The sequence below is a fragment of the Oryctolagus cuniculus genome, chromosome 11 (genome assembly GCF_051225735.1).
Source record: "Oryctolagus cuniculus isolate XC-2025 breed Fujian yellow rabbit chromosome 11, ASM5122573v1, whole genome shotgun sequence".
NCBI classification, from domain to species: domain Eukaryota; kingdom Metazoa; phylum Chordata; class Mammalia; order Lagomorpha; family Leporidae; genus Oryctolagus; species Oryctolagus cuniculus.
The window spans coordinates 66,483,338-66,503,341 of NC_142877.1; the positions used below are offsets into that span (position 1 = coordinate 66,483,338).

Genomic DNA, 20,004 nt, shown 5'->3' on the forward strand with positions numbered 1-20,004 from the left:
AAATCAAGGTGAAACATTATTAAAACTAAAAATAGAGTTTTCTGTTGTTACCTAATCTTGTAAGTGCTGGGCCATGTTGCAGGTTTGCGTGAAAATTAGAAATGAATGGTGTTCTGCAGATTCTGTTCATTATTTTTTTCTTACCTGAATTCTTCTCTGTAGTCATTCCTAATATACTCAGCTAGGGTCTTGCTGTACTGCAGGCAGCTCTTGAGGATATAAAACTGCTGGTACAACAGAACTGCTTGGCATGGACTTAGCAGCTGCAATGAAGCTGAAAGCCCCTTCACCACTTGTTTCACAATACTGGCCACAAAAGTAACCTAGACAAGGGAAAAGCAGTTATCTGGAGGCTGCCAGCTGCCCACAGAAGCACCTACTTCAGCTGCAGCCTCATTGACCAATCTAGGCTGAAGCCCTCACCACCCTTCTGTCAATGCCTTTGCCCTACTTCTCGCCAAAATGTTACTCAGTACTAGGACACAGTCCACCTGAGGATTCAATTTGCAACTTCTTTAGCACCTTGTTCTAAGCAAGTGAAACAATCAGAGCAATTGACATGCAGGTGCATTCAATGATCCTGACAGTGTCTTTGCTCCGAAATTTCTCTCACCTGGTCTGTTTCTGCTCATCTGGTCTAGAGCTGGGCTAACTGAAGCTTTCAGCAATGCTAACAGTCTTTCTGCCTTTTGCCAACTTTCATCCTGGCAGGCTTCATGGTCACACTGGCCTCAAATTCAGCTCAGGTCCTCTGGTGAATCAACTTTAGAGGGTGCTAAAGAAACTTCTCTATTGCTTGGAACCCTTGGGACCCCAGATTTCCACATATCATTTCAGATGATGGGGTCTGCACCCATTGCACAGAATAAGCAAGGGGATTGCATCTTGCTGAGATGAGCCTCCATTGCTGTTAGTGATTAACATTATGACACTCTTTGAGGTGGGTCTGTAGACCAGCTAGGGTCTGTGTGCTGCTGAAGGAGCCAAGCTTAAGGGCTCAATCTCTGAATAAGGTAGTTGGCTGTTCTACGAACAAGTGTACCTTCTTGTCACCCTTGTCCTATATGTTGTAGGGACCTGAGAAGGAGAATCTAGAAAAAAAAAAAAAAAAAAACCCAGCCCAAAGCCAGGAACTACTGATGATTACCTCATGTCAAGTCACCATTATTAATGAATATTTAATGTGAATATTTCCTGTTAAAATATGTGTTGATTGAATATGCATGAATAAATAAAAGGAAACCAAGTTTGAGGAGTTAAGAAGATATTAAAGGATAGAGCCTTTATTAGAATTTATTCAGCAGATATTTTATTAAGCATCTATTATGTAACTAGCACAACAGACATAGCTCCCACCCTCATGGCACCAACAGTTGGTTGGGAGAGAGACACATGGTAATCATCATAATGGACTAGGTTCTGCTGGGGTAACAAACCTCCCTATGTACGATTAATTGCTTTGCATAAAACAACAGAGGTTCATTATCAGTTTACACTGTATGTCCCTCATGGGTTGGTAAGTGACGCTGCTCGTTGTAGGCACTCAGGGCCATCAGATGGCAGGGTAACCACCATGTAGAACATCACCAGTTCCCATGCCAGAAGGAAAAGAGAAAGCAGGGAAGCATGACTGGCTCCTCTTAAAGCTTTTGTCAAGAGATCACAGAGGCCACTGGGCACGTCTGACCTGGTCAGAGGGGTCAGAGAATCATCCTCTGCTGCACCATGAATAGGGACCAGCTAGGTGGAGAAAGGAACAAAAAGCACTTGGAGCCAGACATACTGTGTGGTTTCAATGTGTCCTCCAAGTTTATGTGTCGGAAATTGAATCTCCAGTGCCACAGTGTTGGGAGAAGGAAGCTAGCAGGGGTGCATTAGGTCACAGTGGCTCTGCCCTCATGAATGGATTAAAGCTGTTATCTACGTGGACACTCACTGGAGTGGGTTCATTATCACAGAGTCAGTTTTTTTATCAGTGAGTTTGCTCTGCCCTTCTGCCTTCTGCTGTGGGATAGCAGGAGGCCCTTACCTGATGCAGCCCTTTAATCACGGGCTTTCTATCAGAACCATGAGCCAAATAAATATCTGTTCTTTCTAAATTACCCATTCTGTGGCATTCTGTTATAGCAAACACAAAACAGACTGAGACAGGGGCCATCGTAAAAACTCTGCGATGGAGTTGTTAGGGGAAGAGATGCTGTCAGTGTGTTAGAAACCCACAGAGCCAAGTAATGAGGCTGCAGGGCCATAACCCTTGGGCCTTAGAGGTCCTATCAGTGAGTTTAGTTTTTATTAAAAGCGGAAATCTGATAAGAGATTTAAAGCAAGAGATGATTTTTACTTTAAATAGCACCCTCTGGCTGTAATCTGGTGTGAAGATAGAGACAGACCATTTAGAAGCAAGTGTAACATCAAGGTCAGAAATGGTGCTAGTATGGACTAGGGTGGTATCTTCCAGGACAGGTGCACAGATGACCCAGATGTTATATTCATATTATTTAAGTGAAACGTTAATCTTTTTACTTAATTACAAAGTCAATAATTGATACTATGTTTTTTGCACATATCCTAGAGTCTTTCATGAAATAAAGATCATTTTTAAGATACTATTTCAGTAAACAATCAAGTCTCGATGTAAAAACATTCTATTTCAATTAAATAATGATCAAATTTACATTTTTTGTTTCTGTTTTACAGACGTGACTCTGTCACAGAGAAAATCTGTGTTTTAGTAACTAAGCACAAGGGCATCTCTTGGATGGTTTTGTTTTCCTAATAGATACTTACTATGGGAGGACAGTTTTGTAGAAAGGACATCATCCAGCTAATGGCAAACTTTGTGGATCCCAATCCAAGATTCCCCTCAAAAATCAAGGAAATAAACAAGATACAATCATGAAGCTCAAGTTCTACTGAAAAGGACAGCCTCAAATACATTTTTATCCTGACTAATAAAATAGTTAAAATTAGTGTTTAGTTAAATAAGCCAGCTGAGCACTTCATAGCAAAAGTAGTATTTGAATGAAATAATTCTAGTTCATTATTAATAACACAATTTTATATATGTAACATAATAGTTAAGTCATATAATACACAATAAAATGTACCTGTTGAAAGACAAGAAGTATCTCATATAAAAGCGCTGTAGCTGTATCTGTATATTCCAGGATAAGCTTCTGTAACTAGAATTTTCAAGAGTAATCAATGCAAAATTATAGGTCAAGCTGGAAAATAATAATTTCTCTTAATTCCCTGTAAGTACTTATACTCAGTCAAAAGAATTATTGATTAACTGAGAATATAATTAGTGTAGACCACTTTTCTGTTCCATTTGGTTTGTTCATTCTCAAGAAAGCAGTTCTCATAAAAAGACCACACATTTAATAGTGGCTCAAAAAGCAAGACAAGGAAAGAAGGTAACAATGACCCACAGAAAACTAACACAAAAAACTGCAGAATTGTTTGGCAAAATCAAGCAGATCAACAACCCTACTTCCTTTCAAGAATGTTAGAAATATGCTCCCAAGAATGGAGGTGGGAGATTCTCTGGGAAATTGGGGCTTATTCCTGACATGTAGTTAAGATTTCTCCTGTGGTGCGAGTATATATAAAGCTCAGAGACATTTTGTTGTTCTCAAAAACTCCAGCACTTGGTGACGCTGTCTTCTGCTCCATAAACTACTTAAGGCATGAGAACTGTCTGTAGGCAAGATACCAGCCAACACATTATCCCCAGCCATGTTCTTGCAAGGCAGGGCTCTCATTTGACATCTCACTCTATTAGACCTTGGAACCAAAATGTATATTACCTGTTGATGGCCACACTAATAGCCAGGTGCAACACATCAGCAAATCCCAAAATAGGAAAACATGAAGTTGAGACCTATTCATTCTTCCTACTTGATATTTTCATATGGAAATACCATAGGAAAATCAAATCAATCCAAAACCAACTCAACATCTCCCACTTTGAACCTACTCTTCTGGCTGTAATTCTTACCTGACTCTCAAAACAAAACCTAAAAGTCATCTTCTAATCTTCACATTTTATTTTCACATCAACTTATCAACCCAATTTCCTAAAAATTCTGGAATCCACCTCTTTACTACTACCATCCTCTTCTTTTTAACTCATTCAACAACTATGCATCAGACACTGTGCTAGGTGCTGAGGATAAAATGGCAAACACACACAGTTCCTACTCTCAAGGAATGGAAGACCCAGTTGGGGACCAGACATCAATGTAACAATCAAATAAACAAAGACATAGTTATAAACTGAGACAAGGGCTGGAATCAAACAGAAGAGCCCCCAAAGAAAACTAGTTTGGGGTATTAAAGAAGGCTTCCTTCTGGCCACATCATCTGTCACCTCTACTACTTCATTAGCTTCTAGCTTCTGTGTTTGTTTTAAGACTTATTTATGGGACTGGCACTGTGGCCTAGTGGGTAAAGCAGCCGCCTGAAGTGCCGGCATCCCATATGGGTGCTGGTTCGCATCCCAGCTACTCCATTTCTGATCCCGCTCTCTGCTAATGTGCCTGGAAAAGCAACAGAAGATGGCCTAAGGACTTAGGCTCCTGAACCCACGTGGGAGACCCAGAAGAAACTCCTGGTTTCGGATCACCCCAGCTCCAGTAGTTGCGGCCATTTGAGGTATGAACCAGCAGATGGAAGATCTCTCTTTCTCTCTCTCTGCAACTCTGCCTTTCAAATAAATAAATAAATCTTAAAAAAAAAAAAAAGTATACAATACCAGCCCCTGCATTAGCTTCTTAACAGCTCTGCCCATCTGAGTCTTGCTTCTGTCCCTCTCTCTCATCCCTGATCCACTCAATCATTGAAAGCAGTACTGTAGACACTGTATTACATGTAGATGCTCCATTACAGACTGAAGTCTTTTTTTATTTATTTATTTATTTTTTTTTTTGACAGGCAGAGTGGACAGTGAGAGAGAGAAACAGAGAGAAAGGTCTTCCTTTGCCATTGGTTCACCCTCCAATGGCCGCCGCGGCTGGCGTGCTGCGGCCAGCGCACCGCGCTGATCCGATGGCAGGAGCCAGGTACCTATCCTGGTCTCCCATGGGGTGCAGGGCCCAGACACTTGGGCCATCCTCCACTGTACTCCCTGGCCACAGCAGAGAGCTGGCCTGGAAGAGGGGCAACCGGGACAGAACCCGGCGCCCCAACCGGGACTAGAACCTGGTGTGCCGGCGCCGCAAGGCGGAAGATTAGCCTATTGAGCCATGGCGCCGGCCTGAAGTCTTACTCATATATTCACAAGTGTTTTCTTCTTCCCCATCATATTATCAACTGATGAAAGCTGAGGTTGAGGGGCTGGCACTGTGGTGCAGCAGATTAAAGCCCTGTCCTGAAGCTCCAGCAAACCATATGGGAGCTGGTTCTAGTCCCGGAGGCTCCGCTTCTGATACAGCTCTCTGCTATGGCCTGGGATAGCAGTAGAAGATGGCCCAAGTCCTTGGGTCCCTGCACCCACGTGGGAGACCCGGAAGAAACTCTTGGCTCCTGGCTTCAGATCGGCGCAGCTCCAGCAATTGGGGCCATCTGGGGAGTGAACCAGCAGATGGAAGACCTCTCTCTCTGTCTCTGCTTCTCTCTGTAACTCTGTCTTTCAAATAAAATAAAATAAATCTTAAAAAAAAGAGACTGAGTCTGTTTTACGTGTTGCTGGACACCACTGCCTAGCACACTGTTTGTTCATAATAGATGCTGACTAATATTTACTGAGTGAATGAGTAAATGAGAGTTGTCTAAAACGACTCTGCCTCAATGTTTAATAATGATCAAAACATGTCCCATTCTTGAAAAAAATTCTGAGTGACCTGGCTGAAAATAAACTAAAAACAAACTGATTCATTTTCTCAGAATACATGCTTTCTAGGCAGTCTGATATTTCTGATGTTTTAGTACAGCCTTAAAAAACAAATAACTCCCACTGAAAGTTTTCACTGTTCATTCAAGTAAAGAGATGGTAAATTAAAGCATGAGAGTTAGCTCTACATGTTTTTTAAGATTTTATTTATTTGAGAGGCAGAGTTACAGAGAGAGAGAGAGAGAAAGGTCTTCCATCCGCTAATGGCCGCAACGGCCAGAGCTGGGCTGATCTGAAGCCAGGAGTTTCTTCTGGGACTCACACATGGTGTAGGGGCCCAAGCACTTGGACCATCTTCCACTGCCTTCCTAGGCCATTAGCAGAGAGCTGGATCTGAAGTGGAACAGCTGGGACATGAACCATTGCCCATATGAGATGCTGGAGCCACATGTGGAGGCTTAGCCTACCATGCCACACAGCTGGTCCCAGCTCTAAAATTTCTAAGACAGTGTGTTTCTTTTTAACTCATTAGACTTCTACTATGAAATTACATATACATCAATCTTGTATTCAGAGACAGACATAAACTGCATTATCTACTTTAGAAAGAATGCTAATTATTTTCTGTGGTATGTGTATATAGCTTAAAACATATCAAATATATAGAGAGAGAGCTTAAATATATAGCTTAACATATATAAAATAGGTATATTAGTATTGACTCAATAGTTATCTGAGTTTTTACATTAAAGACAAAGCCTCTACTCTTTAATTATATTCTATATCCTACAATATCATGGTCTACATTAAAAGACAGAAACCCAAAATCTCTTAGAATTATCTTTGGCCTGTCACCATAATTCTCATCTTACCTCAGCATCAAAAGGCATTTCAACTAAAGTCGCATCAGCCAACTGGATATCAAACACAGGACAAGATTTTGGAATCTGAGGCTTGCTAATCAAAATTTCCAAGAGATTAGATAGTGTTCCCCTGGGAAATAAATAAATAAAAAACAATTAATGGCAAAATTTTAAAAAGAAAAATTCCCAAGCTTTCACACACTGGATTTAATTACATTTTTAAAAGATGAAACGGTGGGCACGTAGCACCGTGATTAAGATGCCACTTAGGATACCCACCTCCAGTATCAGAGTGCCCTGAGTTTGTATCCTGGCTCTGCTCCCAATTCCAGCTTTCTATTAATGTACACTTGTGAAGCAGCAGGTGATCGTTCAAGTACTTGGATCCCTGCCACCCACCTAGGAGACCCAGACTGAGTTCCTGATTCCTGGCTTTGGCCTGGCCCAAGCCTGGCTATTGTTGAGTATTTGAGGAGTGAACCAACAGATGGCAGTGTGCGCTCTCTTGCTCTTTGTCTTTCAAATATGAAGCACTGTAGACCATTTTGGACTGAACTTCTGGACACTTGCACATGCACATGAATATCTAGATACAAGAAATTTAAATGAAAATTTAATTTCTTGGTCTTTTGAATCAGCCAAAGGATAGTTCTAGAAGTTCACATAGCTTGTAAAGCACAGGACATCTGGATTTAAGGGAGATTTGAGTGACTTCAATTATAGCAGTGTTTTCCAGAGGGCTTTTTATGGATTACTAATTACAAGCAATATTATAATCAAATAGATTCTGTAGTTAAATTACATTAGGGAGATAATGGTTAACCCAAGTTCACTGAGAATCTTCATATGAAGACTTCTCAGAGGCCCTACCATGCTAACATGTCCCGTGTGTCTCTGAGACCATGAAACAGTATGCAACATTTTTTAAAAGTTTTTTTAATTGGGCCAGCGCTGCGGCTCACTAGGCTAATCCTCCGCCTGTGGCGCTGGCACGCAAGGTTCTAGTCCCGGTCGGGGCGCCAGATTCTGTCCCGGTTGCCCCTCTTCCAGGCCAGCTCTCTGCTGTGGCCCGGGAAGGCAGTGGAGGATGGCCCAAGTGCTTGGGCCCTGCACCCCATGGGAGACCAGGAGAAGCACCTGGCTCCTGGCTTCGGATCAGCATGGTGCACTGGCCACAGTGTGCCAGCCGTGGCGGCCATTGGAGGGTGAACCAACGGCAAAAGGAAGACCTTTCTCTCTGTCTCTCTCTCACTGTCCACTCTGCCTGTCAAAAAAAAGTTTTTTTAATTGGCAAAAATTGCACATATTTATAGAATACAATATGATGTTTTAAAATATCTATACATTATGGAATGGTTAAACCGAACTAATTAGCATGAATTCCTTCGTGTGTCATTTTTTGGTAGTGAGAACATTTAACATCTGCTCTTGGCTGGGGCTGGTGCTATGGCTCAGCAGGTTAAAGCCCTGGCCTGAAGTGCCCCCATCCCATATGGGCGCTGGTTCTAGTCCTGGCTGCTCCTCTTCCAATCCAGCTCTCTGCTATGGCCTGCTATAGTGAAGGATAGCCCAGGCCCTTGGGCCCCTGCACCCAAGTGGTAGACCAGGAGGAAGCTCCTGGCTCCCGGTTTCGGATCGGCGCAGCTCTGGCCGTTGGGACCGTCTGGGGAGTGAACCAGTGGATGGAAGACCTCTCTCTCTGTCTCTATCTCTTTGTAACTCTTCCAAATAAATAAAATAAATATTTTTTAAAAAAATCTGCTCTTGGGTGAATTTCAAGTATGCAGTACATCGTTATTGATTATAGTTGCCATGTTGTGCAATAGATCTCTTGAACTTATTTCTCCTATCTGACTGAAATTTGTACCCTTAGTTCAACACCTTCCAATCCCACCCACTCCCAGGCAACCACCATTCTTTACTTTCTGGGGGTTTAATTATCTTCACATTCCACATTTAGCTGAGATCCTGTGATGTTTGCCTTTTTACACCCAGCTTATTTCACTTAGCATAATACCCTCTAGGTTCATCCATTTTTGTCACTAACAGGATTTCCTAATATTTTAAGGCTGAATAATATTCTGTCCATTTTGGTCACATTGTCTTTATCCATTCATCTGTTGCTGGGCATTTAGGTTGATTCCATATCCTGGCTGTTATAAATAATGTGTAGCATTTATTAAAATGTTTATCCCAAGGTTTTTTGTTTTTGTTATTTCAGAGCCCTCTTTTTTTAAAAAAATTGTACTTGTTTATTTGAAAGTCAGAATTACAGAGGAGGGCAAAACGAGAGCAAGAGCAAGAGCGAGAGCGAGAGAGAACGCTTCCATCTGCTGGTTCATTCTCCAGAGGGCCACAACAGCTAGGGCTACACCAGGTCAAAGCCAGAAGCTTCTTCCAGGTCCCCTACATGGGTGACAGGGACCCAAATACTTGGACCATCTTCCATGGCTTTTCCCAGGCTATCAGCTTGGAGTTGGAATCAAAGTGGAGCAGCCAGGCTTGAACCAGCTCCCATATGGGATGTCGCGGGGGCAGCTTTACAAATGCCGGCCCCCTTCAGAGCCCTTTATTAAAACAGCATTTCAGGGCCTTACTGCTCTACTGAACACCATTAGCTATTAGTTAATAAAACTAGTATTAAACTTCAGGTCTTTTGCTTTCAAATGCTGTACTGTCTATTGTACTTTCAAGTGTACTGTCTATTAATCTGCAGGAACAAATTACTTAAATGCCATTACATGTCTGAATAATATGCCCTTCTATTTGAAAATAAAAAGACCAAACAAAAATCACAATTCAAAATGTGCAGCTGAGGAGTTGAGTTAGTAGCATCATCCTTTTTTTTTTTTTTTTTTTTTTTGACAGGCAGAGTGGACAGTGAGAGAGAGAGAGAGACAGAGAGAAAGGTCTTCCTTTTGCCGTTGGTTCACCCTGCAATGGCCGCCGCGGCCGGCGCGCTGCGGCCAGTGCACCACGCTGATCCGAAGCCAGGAGCCAGGTGTTTCTCCTGGTCTCCCATGGGGTGCAGGGCCCAAGCACTTGGGCCATCCTCCACTGCCTTCCCAGGCCACAGCAGAGAGCTGGCCTGGAAGAGGGGCAACCGGGAAAGAATCCAGCGCCCCGACCGGGACTAGAACCCGGTGTGCCGGCGCCGCTAAGTGGAGGATTAGCCTATTGAGCCGCAACATTGGCCAGCATCATCTTCATATGTCAAGTACAGTCCCTGTTTGGTTGAAAAGTAACTGGAAACAGACCACAAGAAAAGTCAATTGTCTAATTGAAGACAATATCAGAATAGGCTTGAAGGATGGAGTAGCGAAAGAATTCAAGATATGACCATACAAAAATGCTCTGTAACCATAAGCATTCCTTTCCTACTGGAATAAAGGAAACTATAAACTGTCCTAGATTAGTAATATTTGAGGGTTCCTAATCTTCTTACAATCATTTCAGTCATTGTTGCGATGAGCAGCTAATGATTAACCAAAATTCTAATAAAAATACAATTTCCTTCCTTTTTCCAACTCAAAAAGTAACTCTAGAAAGCTCTGTGTCAATTTCTCAACAAAAGCAGGATATATCATACAGAGTATTTATTCAGGCTACTTTAAAAGGCCAATTTTACTTTTGAAGACCCTTCCAAAATCAACAGAGCACTCCTTTTAGAAGCCTTTCCTGATACTAAGTTTGAAGTGACATTCTATTAACCATTATATTTAATTACAGTCTTTTATTTCCACCAACAGCTTCTTTCCAAAGCTAAGGTCACTTACTGTGATAATATATGAATTCAACCATAACAGTACTAAAATATGAACGGATATTTCACATTTCAAGAAGAATACAGCAAAAAGGGTTGAACTAATAAAACCTCCATTTATGAAAATAATAAAGAGGGGAATGCTGAAATGAATAACTGCGTTTTTATTTGCTCAAAGGGAATTTAATTTGAAACACACCCCTTCTGCCAACTCACTTCATTTAAAATCCATTAAATCAATAATGGACAGAAGGAATTTTAATCAAAATGGTAGTTTCATCCTGAAAATATTGACTTACTATAAGATTGACAACTCAGCCTTAAAAACAATCCCAACTATTTAATACGTTCATTGTTCAGATGTTATTATTTCTAACACTTGAAGTTTTAATGCACTATAATATCTTTTAAAACAGACTTTGAAGGGCAAACTCACATCCTCCTAAGTCAGTGGGTGTTAAGATTCTAACATGACTTCCAAGACACCCACCTCCCTGCTACACATACTCTATTTAAGTTCCTTCGCCTTAAGTATGGGCTGGACCTGTGAATATGTTTGATGACCACTCTTGTGATTATATTAGGTGGAGAGGGTGAAGGGGTTTTGCAAATATAATTAAGGCCCCCAGTTAGCTATTTTTGAGGTTAGCAAAGGGAGATTCTCCTAAGTGGGCAGGATCTAACCAGGTGAGCCCTATAAAAGAATGCTTAGTCCTTCCCTGAACTCACAGAATGCTCCTGCTAAGAAACAAGCCTTCATGGGTTCTGCAGCTCAAAGGAAATTATTTCCACCAATAATTACGAAAATGGGCCGGTGCCGCTACTCACTAGGCTAATCCTCCGCCTAGCGGCGCCGGCACACCGGGTTCTAGTCCCGGTCGGGGCGCCAGATTCTGTCCCGGTTGCCCCTCTTCCAGGCCAGCTCTCTGCTGTGGCCAGGGAGTGCAGTGGAGGATGGCCCAGGTGCTTGGGCCCTGCACCCCATGGGAGACCAGGAAAAGCACCTGACTCCTGGCTCCTGCCATCGGATCAGCGTGGTGCGCCGGCCGCAGCGCGCTGGCCGCGGCGGCCATTGGAGGGTGAACCAACGGCAAAGGAAGACCTTTCTCTCTGTCTCTCTCTCTCTCTCACTGTCCACTCTGCCTGTCAAAAAAATAAAAATAAAAATAAATAATTACCAAAATGAGCTTGGAAGAGAACCCCAGGCCTCAGACAAGACTGTGGCCCCAGCTAACACCTTACTTGAAGCCTTATGAAACCCTGAGCAGAGGATGCAGTTAAGCAATACCCAGATCCCTGATCCACAGAAACTGTGAGATAATAAACATATGTTGTTTTAAGCCACTACACTTGTGGTAATTTGGTACTGGCAATAAAAGACTACTACCACTATATTGGACATTTACTGTGCTAGGTAATGCTGAGTCATGTGACTTGACCCAATGCTTATCAAAATTGGCTGAAAACAGTCTCTGCTACAGCAATTCAATGCTCTTGTATTGAAGGACATAAAAAAAGTCATATCAGGTAAGAGGTTTGATATAGTGAAACTGATATGGTAAAAACAAATTCAAAATAAATATCAAAAGCAATACTTTGCTACAGAGGTAAGGGTGATTTTTTTTTCAACTTGATTAGAAAAAGGTAGGGACTAAAAGGTAGAGAAAAAGAATAACAAGCTTTACTAATAATTTTCAAAATAGTCTTGAGGGGCTAGCACCGTGGCTTAGCAGGTTACGCTGCCGCCTATGATGCCACATCCCAGATGGGTACCGGTTCAAGACCTGGTTGCTCCACTTCTGATCCAGCTCCCTGCTAACACTCCTGGGAAAGCAGTGGAGGATGGCACAAGTGCTTGGGCCCCTGCACCCACATGGGAGACCCAGAATAAGCTCCTGGCTTCAGCCTGGCCCAGCCCAGGTTGTTGCAGCCATTTGGGGAGTGAAACAGAGGATGGAAGATCTGTCTCTCCCTCTCTCTCAGTAACTCTGCCTTTCAAATAAATAAAATAAATCTTAAAAAAAAAGTTTTAAATCTCCATTTTGGACATTGAGGAAGAGTGGCAGTACTACCAACTACATAACGAAGTAGGCAGAGAACATAATTAACTGTATTGTCCTTGTTTGCTGTATAGCAGTGATCAGCAAATTATAGCCTGCTGGCCAGATTCAGTCCACAGCCTGTTTTTGTATATAAAGCTTTACTGGAACATAGCTGTGCCCATTCATTTATGTACTATAGTTGCTTTTGTGCTACAATGACAAAGTAAAGTAGGTGCAACAGAGGCTGTATGGCTTAAAAAGCCAAAAATATTTGCTGTATGGCAATTTACATAAATGTTCGCCTACTTCTGCTATAAAGCATAGTACGCCCATAATCCTTAGCACATAGCCAGTTGCTTAAGAAACACAAATGAACAGCATCATTAACATTTATCTTTAAAGGACATTAATAAATAGCCTAGGGAAATGCTACTAAAAGTTCTTATCCTTCTCCATTATTCATGTCTTCATCCTTCTGAATTCAGGTAAATAATTGATGAGGGTAGAAAAAAATTAAGATTTTTGGGCAAAGTTGTATAAATACGTATTAAAAATCAAGCAGATAATTCAAAGCATGCAAACACAAACTTTCTGTAGCAAAGATGCCATTGTCCTCCACTAAACATTTTTCCATTCTTCCTTGTAATGACAGATGCCCTTATCACCATCCAAAGTTTAGCTAGACACATAGCTGTCCAACTACAGACATATTTCCTAGCTCTCTTGAGTTCTCACCAACAGAACAGAGCAGAAGTGTTATATGCCTTGATTAAAAAGGAAATGTGTTTGCCCTCTACCTCTCTTTGTGCTTCCCACAGTCTAATGAAGGCATGAAGAGCAGCCCGCTCAACCACCGGACAAGGACAGCATGACAGAAGATGGCAGAGGCACAGGAGGTGGCTGGCGGATGTGGGGGAAAGCTTGACTGTCTACTCTGGACTGTTATATGAGAAAGATTATCAATTTCTGTCTTCTTTGGATCACATATTTTAAGAGTGGCTTTATTACAGCTGCTCATCTAATATGTGTATAAATCCCCAGGTCATTCACTGTGAGGTCACATAATTACAGTCACGTGCCACATAATGACACATTCATCAACAAAGAACTGCATATATGATGGTGGTCTCATAAGATTACAATGATGCTGAAAAATTCCTACCCTCTAGTGATGCTGTAGCCATCCTCACACTGTAGCACCACACATTACTCACATGTATGTCTATTGCTGTGCTGTCAGTCATATAAAAGCATAGCACATACAATTATGTACCAAAAAAGTCTGTGGGAAAATGGAATTAAAATGTTTATTTAAGTGCAAATAATTTTGAAATCCATGCACAGCTTTTTCATAACCCACATTTTAACATTTTAAAGAGCCCTCATATGCATTGATTTCCAAAACTTTTTGTACCAAAGTAAACTTATCTTTTAATTCAACTTTTCTATGAGCTTTTAGAAGTATCCTTGTGTGTATTTATATGTGTGTATATATGAAGTTATGCCATTTAGGCTAGTGCAAGTTTACTCCATATTTTCACAATGATGAAATTGCCTAACAGTACATTTCTCAGAACACGTCCCAATCCCTAAACAAAGCCTGACTGTACATAGTAAGTACGGCTACTTATAACTCCTGCCTTTACAGTGTAGTTTTTCTGTTATGTAAATATAAGCGTACTCTGGAAAATTTCTAATAGAGACCTCCTGGCTTTTAATATAGGATGGGCCATTTGGTCTTTTTCAAGTTCACCAGACTAGCACAAAAGATGAAATTATGCTAAGAAAATCTTTGTACTCTTAACAATCCAGGGGAGCAGAGAGGACTCAGCATGTGCCAATTAATGTGATCATCACAGAAGGAAGTGAAGAGACAAGAGTGTATTATACTTTCAAGGGGATTGAACAGAAAATGAGCGATTCAAGTTTTGAAAGACACTCAACAAGAGTAGTTAATGGATTCCAACTACAAGGTCCCAGTGTTTTCCAAAACACTTTACTTCTTAGCTGCCAGTGTGTTCAGACGTGATGATTCAGTTTCTGTTTCTCTGAACATCAGTCCTAGGGTCTGCAGAATTTCAATGCATACCCTAGAGAACAAACAGAAAAGAAGTATGGGAATGGCATGATTTCATTAGATATTCAGAATTCCACAAATGTAGATAACCTTGCTAGAAATGCTTTCAGATAGATATAAAAACGCAAAGGCAGGACATTCTGTGCATGAAACTGCCAACATTGGTTGAGTGCCTCTCTGATTGCTACATTCAAAATTATCTGTTGAATAAGTAACTGGATGGTCACGATTAAGTCATTTTCATATTTTTATATATTTTTCAACAGTTTTTAGGATAATCACACACTATTTTAAAAGCATTTTTTAAAATTTAGAGTTTTTTTCAAATAGGTTATAATTGGCCCAAAACATCAAGAGTAGGACAGGTGTTTGGCCAAGAAGTTAGGAAACCTGTATCCAAGCAGCTGGGTTCAATTACCAGCTCTGCTTCCCATTCCAGTTTCTTGTTCACGCACACCTTGGGAGGCAGCAAATGATGATTTGCGTACTTGGTTCCCTGACACCTATGTAGGAGATCTGGAGTAAGCTCTTCGCTACTGGCTTCAACCTGACCTTGCCCTGGCTGTTGCGAGCATTTACAGAGTGAACTAGCAGAAGGGAGTTCTCTCTCAATTACATTAAATTGATTAATACATTTTAAAATCTCATAGGTAAAAACCAGAATACAGGAAGAGGTGTCTTTCCTCCAGACATCCATTTCTCCCATTAAAATTAGAACAAAATGAATGCTATTTTAAAAAATTCATGTGAAGCAAAACTTGCAGCACCATTAATCATTAATACCACATATGTGTCATCCAGTGCCTTCAATTTTTCTTAAACACCCTGGTGGGGGGTGATCTATGATTACCTACTTAATACTTACACCAGCTCATCAGCCCTTTGGCTTTTATTTTGACGTGCATTCTTATCCCTAGACTCTGGCAAATATTCATGAAGTTTGTTCACTAGGAAATAGAAAAGGTCACTGGTCTGTGAAAACAAATGGAAAAGAAGATGGTAATTAAGAGTTCAGTTGTCAGAACTTGCTATCCTTACATTAAAGTATGAGGAAATGACTTGTTCTTTGGTGAGATAACTGAGTAATAATGTCTCTCATTAAAACTAGAATCACCCAAATTGACAACACACTGTATACATGGAACTGGGCGATCGCCAGCGTGGAGCACAGAGAAGGAGCTAGGGAGGGATGCCAGGGCGATGTTATTGAAGCCTGGCTTGGTTATTAATATTGAAGATCCTCTAGGAATAGGTATGCAATATCAGGCAAGTCAGTCACTTTGGAAAATAGGGTTACTATAATTCCTGCCTTCCCAAAGTAATCTAGGCTTTGTTAAGGTATAACAAAATAATGGATAGGAATACTGGCATTTAAAAATACTGACTAACACAATGATACATGTATGGTATAGCCCTTAACAATGGTGCAAAACGATGTGAATACTTCTGGCAATGAAGCAGAAAGGCAGATTTCCATTTCAGTCTAAATAAACACAGACTTAAGAATTGGGGAACTAATATATTTGTGCTCCTATTCAGTCTCATGAAGTAAATTGAGCATGATAATAGGCACTGGTCCATGAAATCAGGCAGTTGGTACTAATGAGAAATATAATGGAATTGCTTTTCTGTTCCTGTATTGTTCATTGTTTCTCCAGGATTTCTGATGACTATTGACAACCAAGACTCTTTGCTTAGGCACTTATCTGTGTGCTTCTATTTAGGTGGCACACCACCAGAAGAGACTGAGGATGACAGTGTAGAAAGAGAAAGAGGAGCAGGAGTGGGACATATTCCAGCAACTGTCAAAAGTGCTTTGCTTATTTAGAACCTGAAAAATTAGTGGGGCTGGTGTTGTCACTTAGCGGGTTAAGCCACAACCTATGGCACAAGAAAAGTGGAATAGCAGGTCAGCCTAGTCTCATCATCCTACATGTGAAGCAGGTAGAATCTAAGAAATAGCGAGACCTGCCTTGAACTGTGGGAAATTGTGTACTTCTGCACTGCTCAGTGAAGTGTGGCTGCAGGGTGGGTGTTTGGCCTGGCAGTTAAGATGCCAGTTGGGATGGTCACATTCCATAATGATATGGCTTGGGTTGAGTTCTAGCTCAACTCCTAATTTCAGCTTCCTGCTAATGCACACTCTGGGAGGCAGCACATGGTGGCTCAGGGACTAGGGTCCCTGCCAGCCACATGGGAAACCTAGACTGAGTTCCAAGCTCCTTGGTTCAGCTTGGCCCAGCCCTGACCTTGTGGGCATTTGAGGGAGCAGATAAGGGAGCACTTTTTCTCTCTCCTCAGCAAATAAATAAATAAATAAATAAAATGGTAGTAGCTATAAATGAGGCCACTGGCCAGAATTAGGATTCAACAGAGAAACATCAACATGAACTCAGCCCTAGGCAAGGCTCACCTCCTCACCTGGGCCTCATTAGCACCACACCATTTGTTTTGGCATTTCCTTTTCTTTTTGTTTAGAGCCTGCCAGCTCCTCCTTGAATTTTTTATATAGGATATAATTTACTGTGAACTATAGTTGCCCCAATGGGCAGTTCACTTGAGCTCCTTAATGCCCTCGCCTGAAACTGAAAATGAAGTCTGTCACTTACTAAGTGAGAACTAGGTTGCCTTGACTTCCCAGGGGTCGTACTTTATAAAATATCAGTCTTACACTTGTAAGTCAGTTGTAAAAATTATTTGTGTTATACGGGAAGCTGCACTGAACAACTTCATGAAATCTACTTTCCCATCTCACCGTCTATACCGATATGTGCATCTCGCACGCCAAAAGTTTCCCCTCTTACCTTGATATTCTGTGACTCTACTAACCCAACCAAGGGGCTACTATTTTGCTATCAACCCCTCCCTACCACCCCAGTGCACATTTTTGATAACACCACAAATTTGCAGGTGCTAAGGTGTGGCTGTACTAAACTTAATCAGTGGGCCAGCATTGTGGTGTAATGGCTTAGCCTCCACCTCTGGCACCAGAATCCCATATGGGCACTAGTTCAAGTCCCAGCTGCTCCTCTTCCGATCCAGCTCTCTGCTATGGTCTGGGAAAATAGCAGAAGATGGCCCAAGTCCTATGGCCCCTGCACCAGAGTGGGAGACCTGGTAGAAGCTTCTGGCTCCTGGCTTCGGATTGGCTCAGGTCCAGCTATTGTGGCCATCCGCAGAGTGAACCAGCGAATGGAAGACCATTCTGTCTGTCTCTCCTTCTCTCTGTAACACTTCCTTTCAAATAAATAAATAAAATCTTTCAAAAAATGTAATTACAAATAACCAAATCTTTAAAGAATTAATCATCCTTTTAAAATACAGCATCAGCATAAAAGACATTTTTATATTTTAATTTATGCCTGAATTTAATAAACAGGTGAAACAATTAGCAAAGGTTAAAAATAAAAGAAAACACTTACTTTCCAGAAGAGCTTTTTCAGGATGAAGTTTTTCCGGGCTGCTGCTTTAAGCTCCATAATTAAACAAAGTATCTTGCTCAGAGTATTGTCTTTAAGAAAAAGTTCAGATTGAAGTTGACTGAAGTGCTTAATTTTCTCCTCAGATCTACAGAAGTGTGAGAAATTTTTCCATGAGAAAATTATAAGAAACAGCAGGTTAGGAATACCAACAATTATTGACAGATTCGTACAACTTTGTTAGCAACGTAATTTTAATATAGTTTTGTACTTTCAGCCTTTACTCATCAGTAGTGAAACTTGCTCCCCAAATGCAAACTGGTAAAACCGCTATGGAAGACAGTTTGGAGATTCCTCGGAAACCTGAATATAGCCCTACCACATGGCCCAGCCATCACACTCCTTGGAATTTACTCAAAGGAAATTAAATTGGCAAATAAAAGAACTGTCTGCACCTCACTGTTTATTGAAGCTCAATTCACAATAGCTAAGACATGGAATAAACCTAAATGCCCATCAACAGAAGACTGGATAAAGAAATTATGGGATATATACTCTATAGAATACTATACAGCAGTAAAAAATGAAATCTGGCCATTTGCAACAAAATGAAGGAATCTGGAAAACATCATGCTGAGTGAGATAAGCCAGTCCCAAAGGGACAAATATCATATGTTCTCCCTGATCAGTGACAACTAACTGAGCACTTAAAAGGAAACCTGTTGAAGTGAAATGGACACTGTGAGAAACAATGACTTGATCAGCCCTTGTCCTGACTGTTGAGGAACAACTTTCTATTTTATTCTTTTTGGTGTTTTTTTGTTCTGCTTAACACCATTGGTTTAACTCTTTGATTAACACACAATTATTCTTAGTCATTTAAATTTGACTGAAAAGTGATCCCTGTTGAATGTGGGAGTGGGAATAAGAGAGGGAGGAGATGTACAGTTCAGCACACACTCACTCGGACTTACCCCTAATGGTAGAGCTACAGATGTGCCAGGGGATTCCAATTCAATCCCATCAAGGTGGCGTGTACCAATGCCATCTTACTTGTTGGAGTGATCAGTTTAGGTTCATGGTTGATTGGGGGGATGGAATTGAGTGTCAAGGGGATTGCATGGATGGGACCAGTGTCTGCAAATAATTTATAGAATTAAAAAGGAGAGAATGATCCTACATGGGAAGCAGGATACATAGTAGACTCACAGAATGGCAAAAGCCCTAAACAGCACTCTGGCCTCAGAATCAGCCCTTAAGGCATTTGGATCTGGCTAAAAAGCCCATGAAAGTTTCTCAGGCATGGAAAGCCAAGACATTGTGGCAAAAAAAAAAAAAAATGACCTAAATGAAAGATCTCTGTGAGTGAGATCCCAGTGGAAAGAACGGGCCATCAAAGAAGGAGGTACCTTTCTCTGAAGGGAGGAGAGAACTTCCACTTTGCTTATGGCCCTGTCTAAATAAGATCAGAGTTGGTGAACTCAAGAGGCTTCCATAGCCTTGGTGGCTAATGACAAGAGCCTCAAGTGATTACTGACATCATAAATAAGAGTGTCAAATTGTTAAGTCAACAACAGGAGTCACTGTGCACCTGCTCCCCATGTAGGACCTCTGCCCTTAATGTGCTGTACTTTGTACACTATGAGAATTAATGGTAAAACTACTACTCAAACAGTACTCTATACTTTGTGTGTCTGTGTGGGTGTAGTCTGTTGAAATCTTTACTTAGTATATACTAAGTTGATCTTCTGTATAAAGGTAATTGAAAATGAATCATGATGAAGAATGGGGTGGGAGATGGGATGGTTGTGGGTGGGCGGGAGGTTATGGGGGGGAAACCTGCTGTAATTCAAAAGTTGTATTTTGGAAATTTATATTTAAAATAAAAGTTGAAAAGAAAAAAAAGAAACTTGCTCCCCTAAAATGGGCCTGTTTATTACTCTCAAATACATTTTTGCCCATGTCCCTTTACTCAAGTTGTACCATACTAGGAATACTCACAGTCCC

At 41.1% G+C, this 20,004-nt stretch overlaps 1 protein-coding gene across 1 annotated transcript in view; it reads right to left on the reverse strand.

Moving 5' to 3' along the window:
- The window catches only part of C11H12orf56 (chromosome 11 C12orf56 homolog), a 97,740-nt gene that overhangs the window by 4,881 nt on the left and 72,855 nt on the right, over window positions 1–20,004 (reverse strand). The window contains exons 6-12 of the mRNA XM_008256734.5: window positions 18,001–18,145; window positions 15,444–15,550; window positions 14,502–14,591; window positions 6,706–6,826; window positions 3,108–3,182; window positions 2,788–2,862; window positions 145–323 (exon numbers count right to left, since the gene is read on the reverse strand). Coding sequence (XP_008254956.2) covers window positions 145–323; window positions 2,788–2,862; window positions 3,108–3,182; window positions 6,706–6,826; window positions 14,502–14,591; window positions 15,444–15,550; window positions 18,001–18,145 — 792 coding nt within the window. The remainder of the gene's footprint in view (window positions 1–144; window positions 324–2,787; window positions 2,863–3,107; window positions 3,183–6,705; window positions 6,827–14,501; window positions 14,592–15,443; window positions 15,551–18,000; window positions 18,146–20,004) is intronic.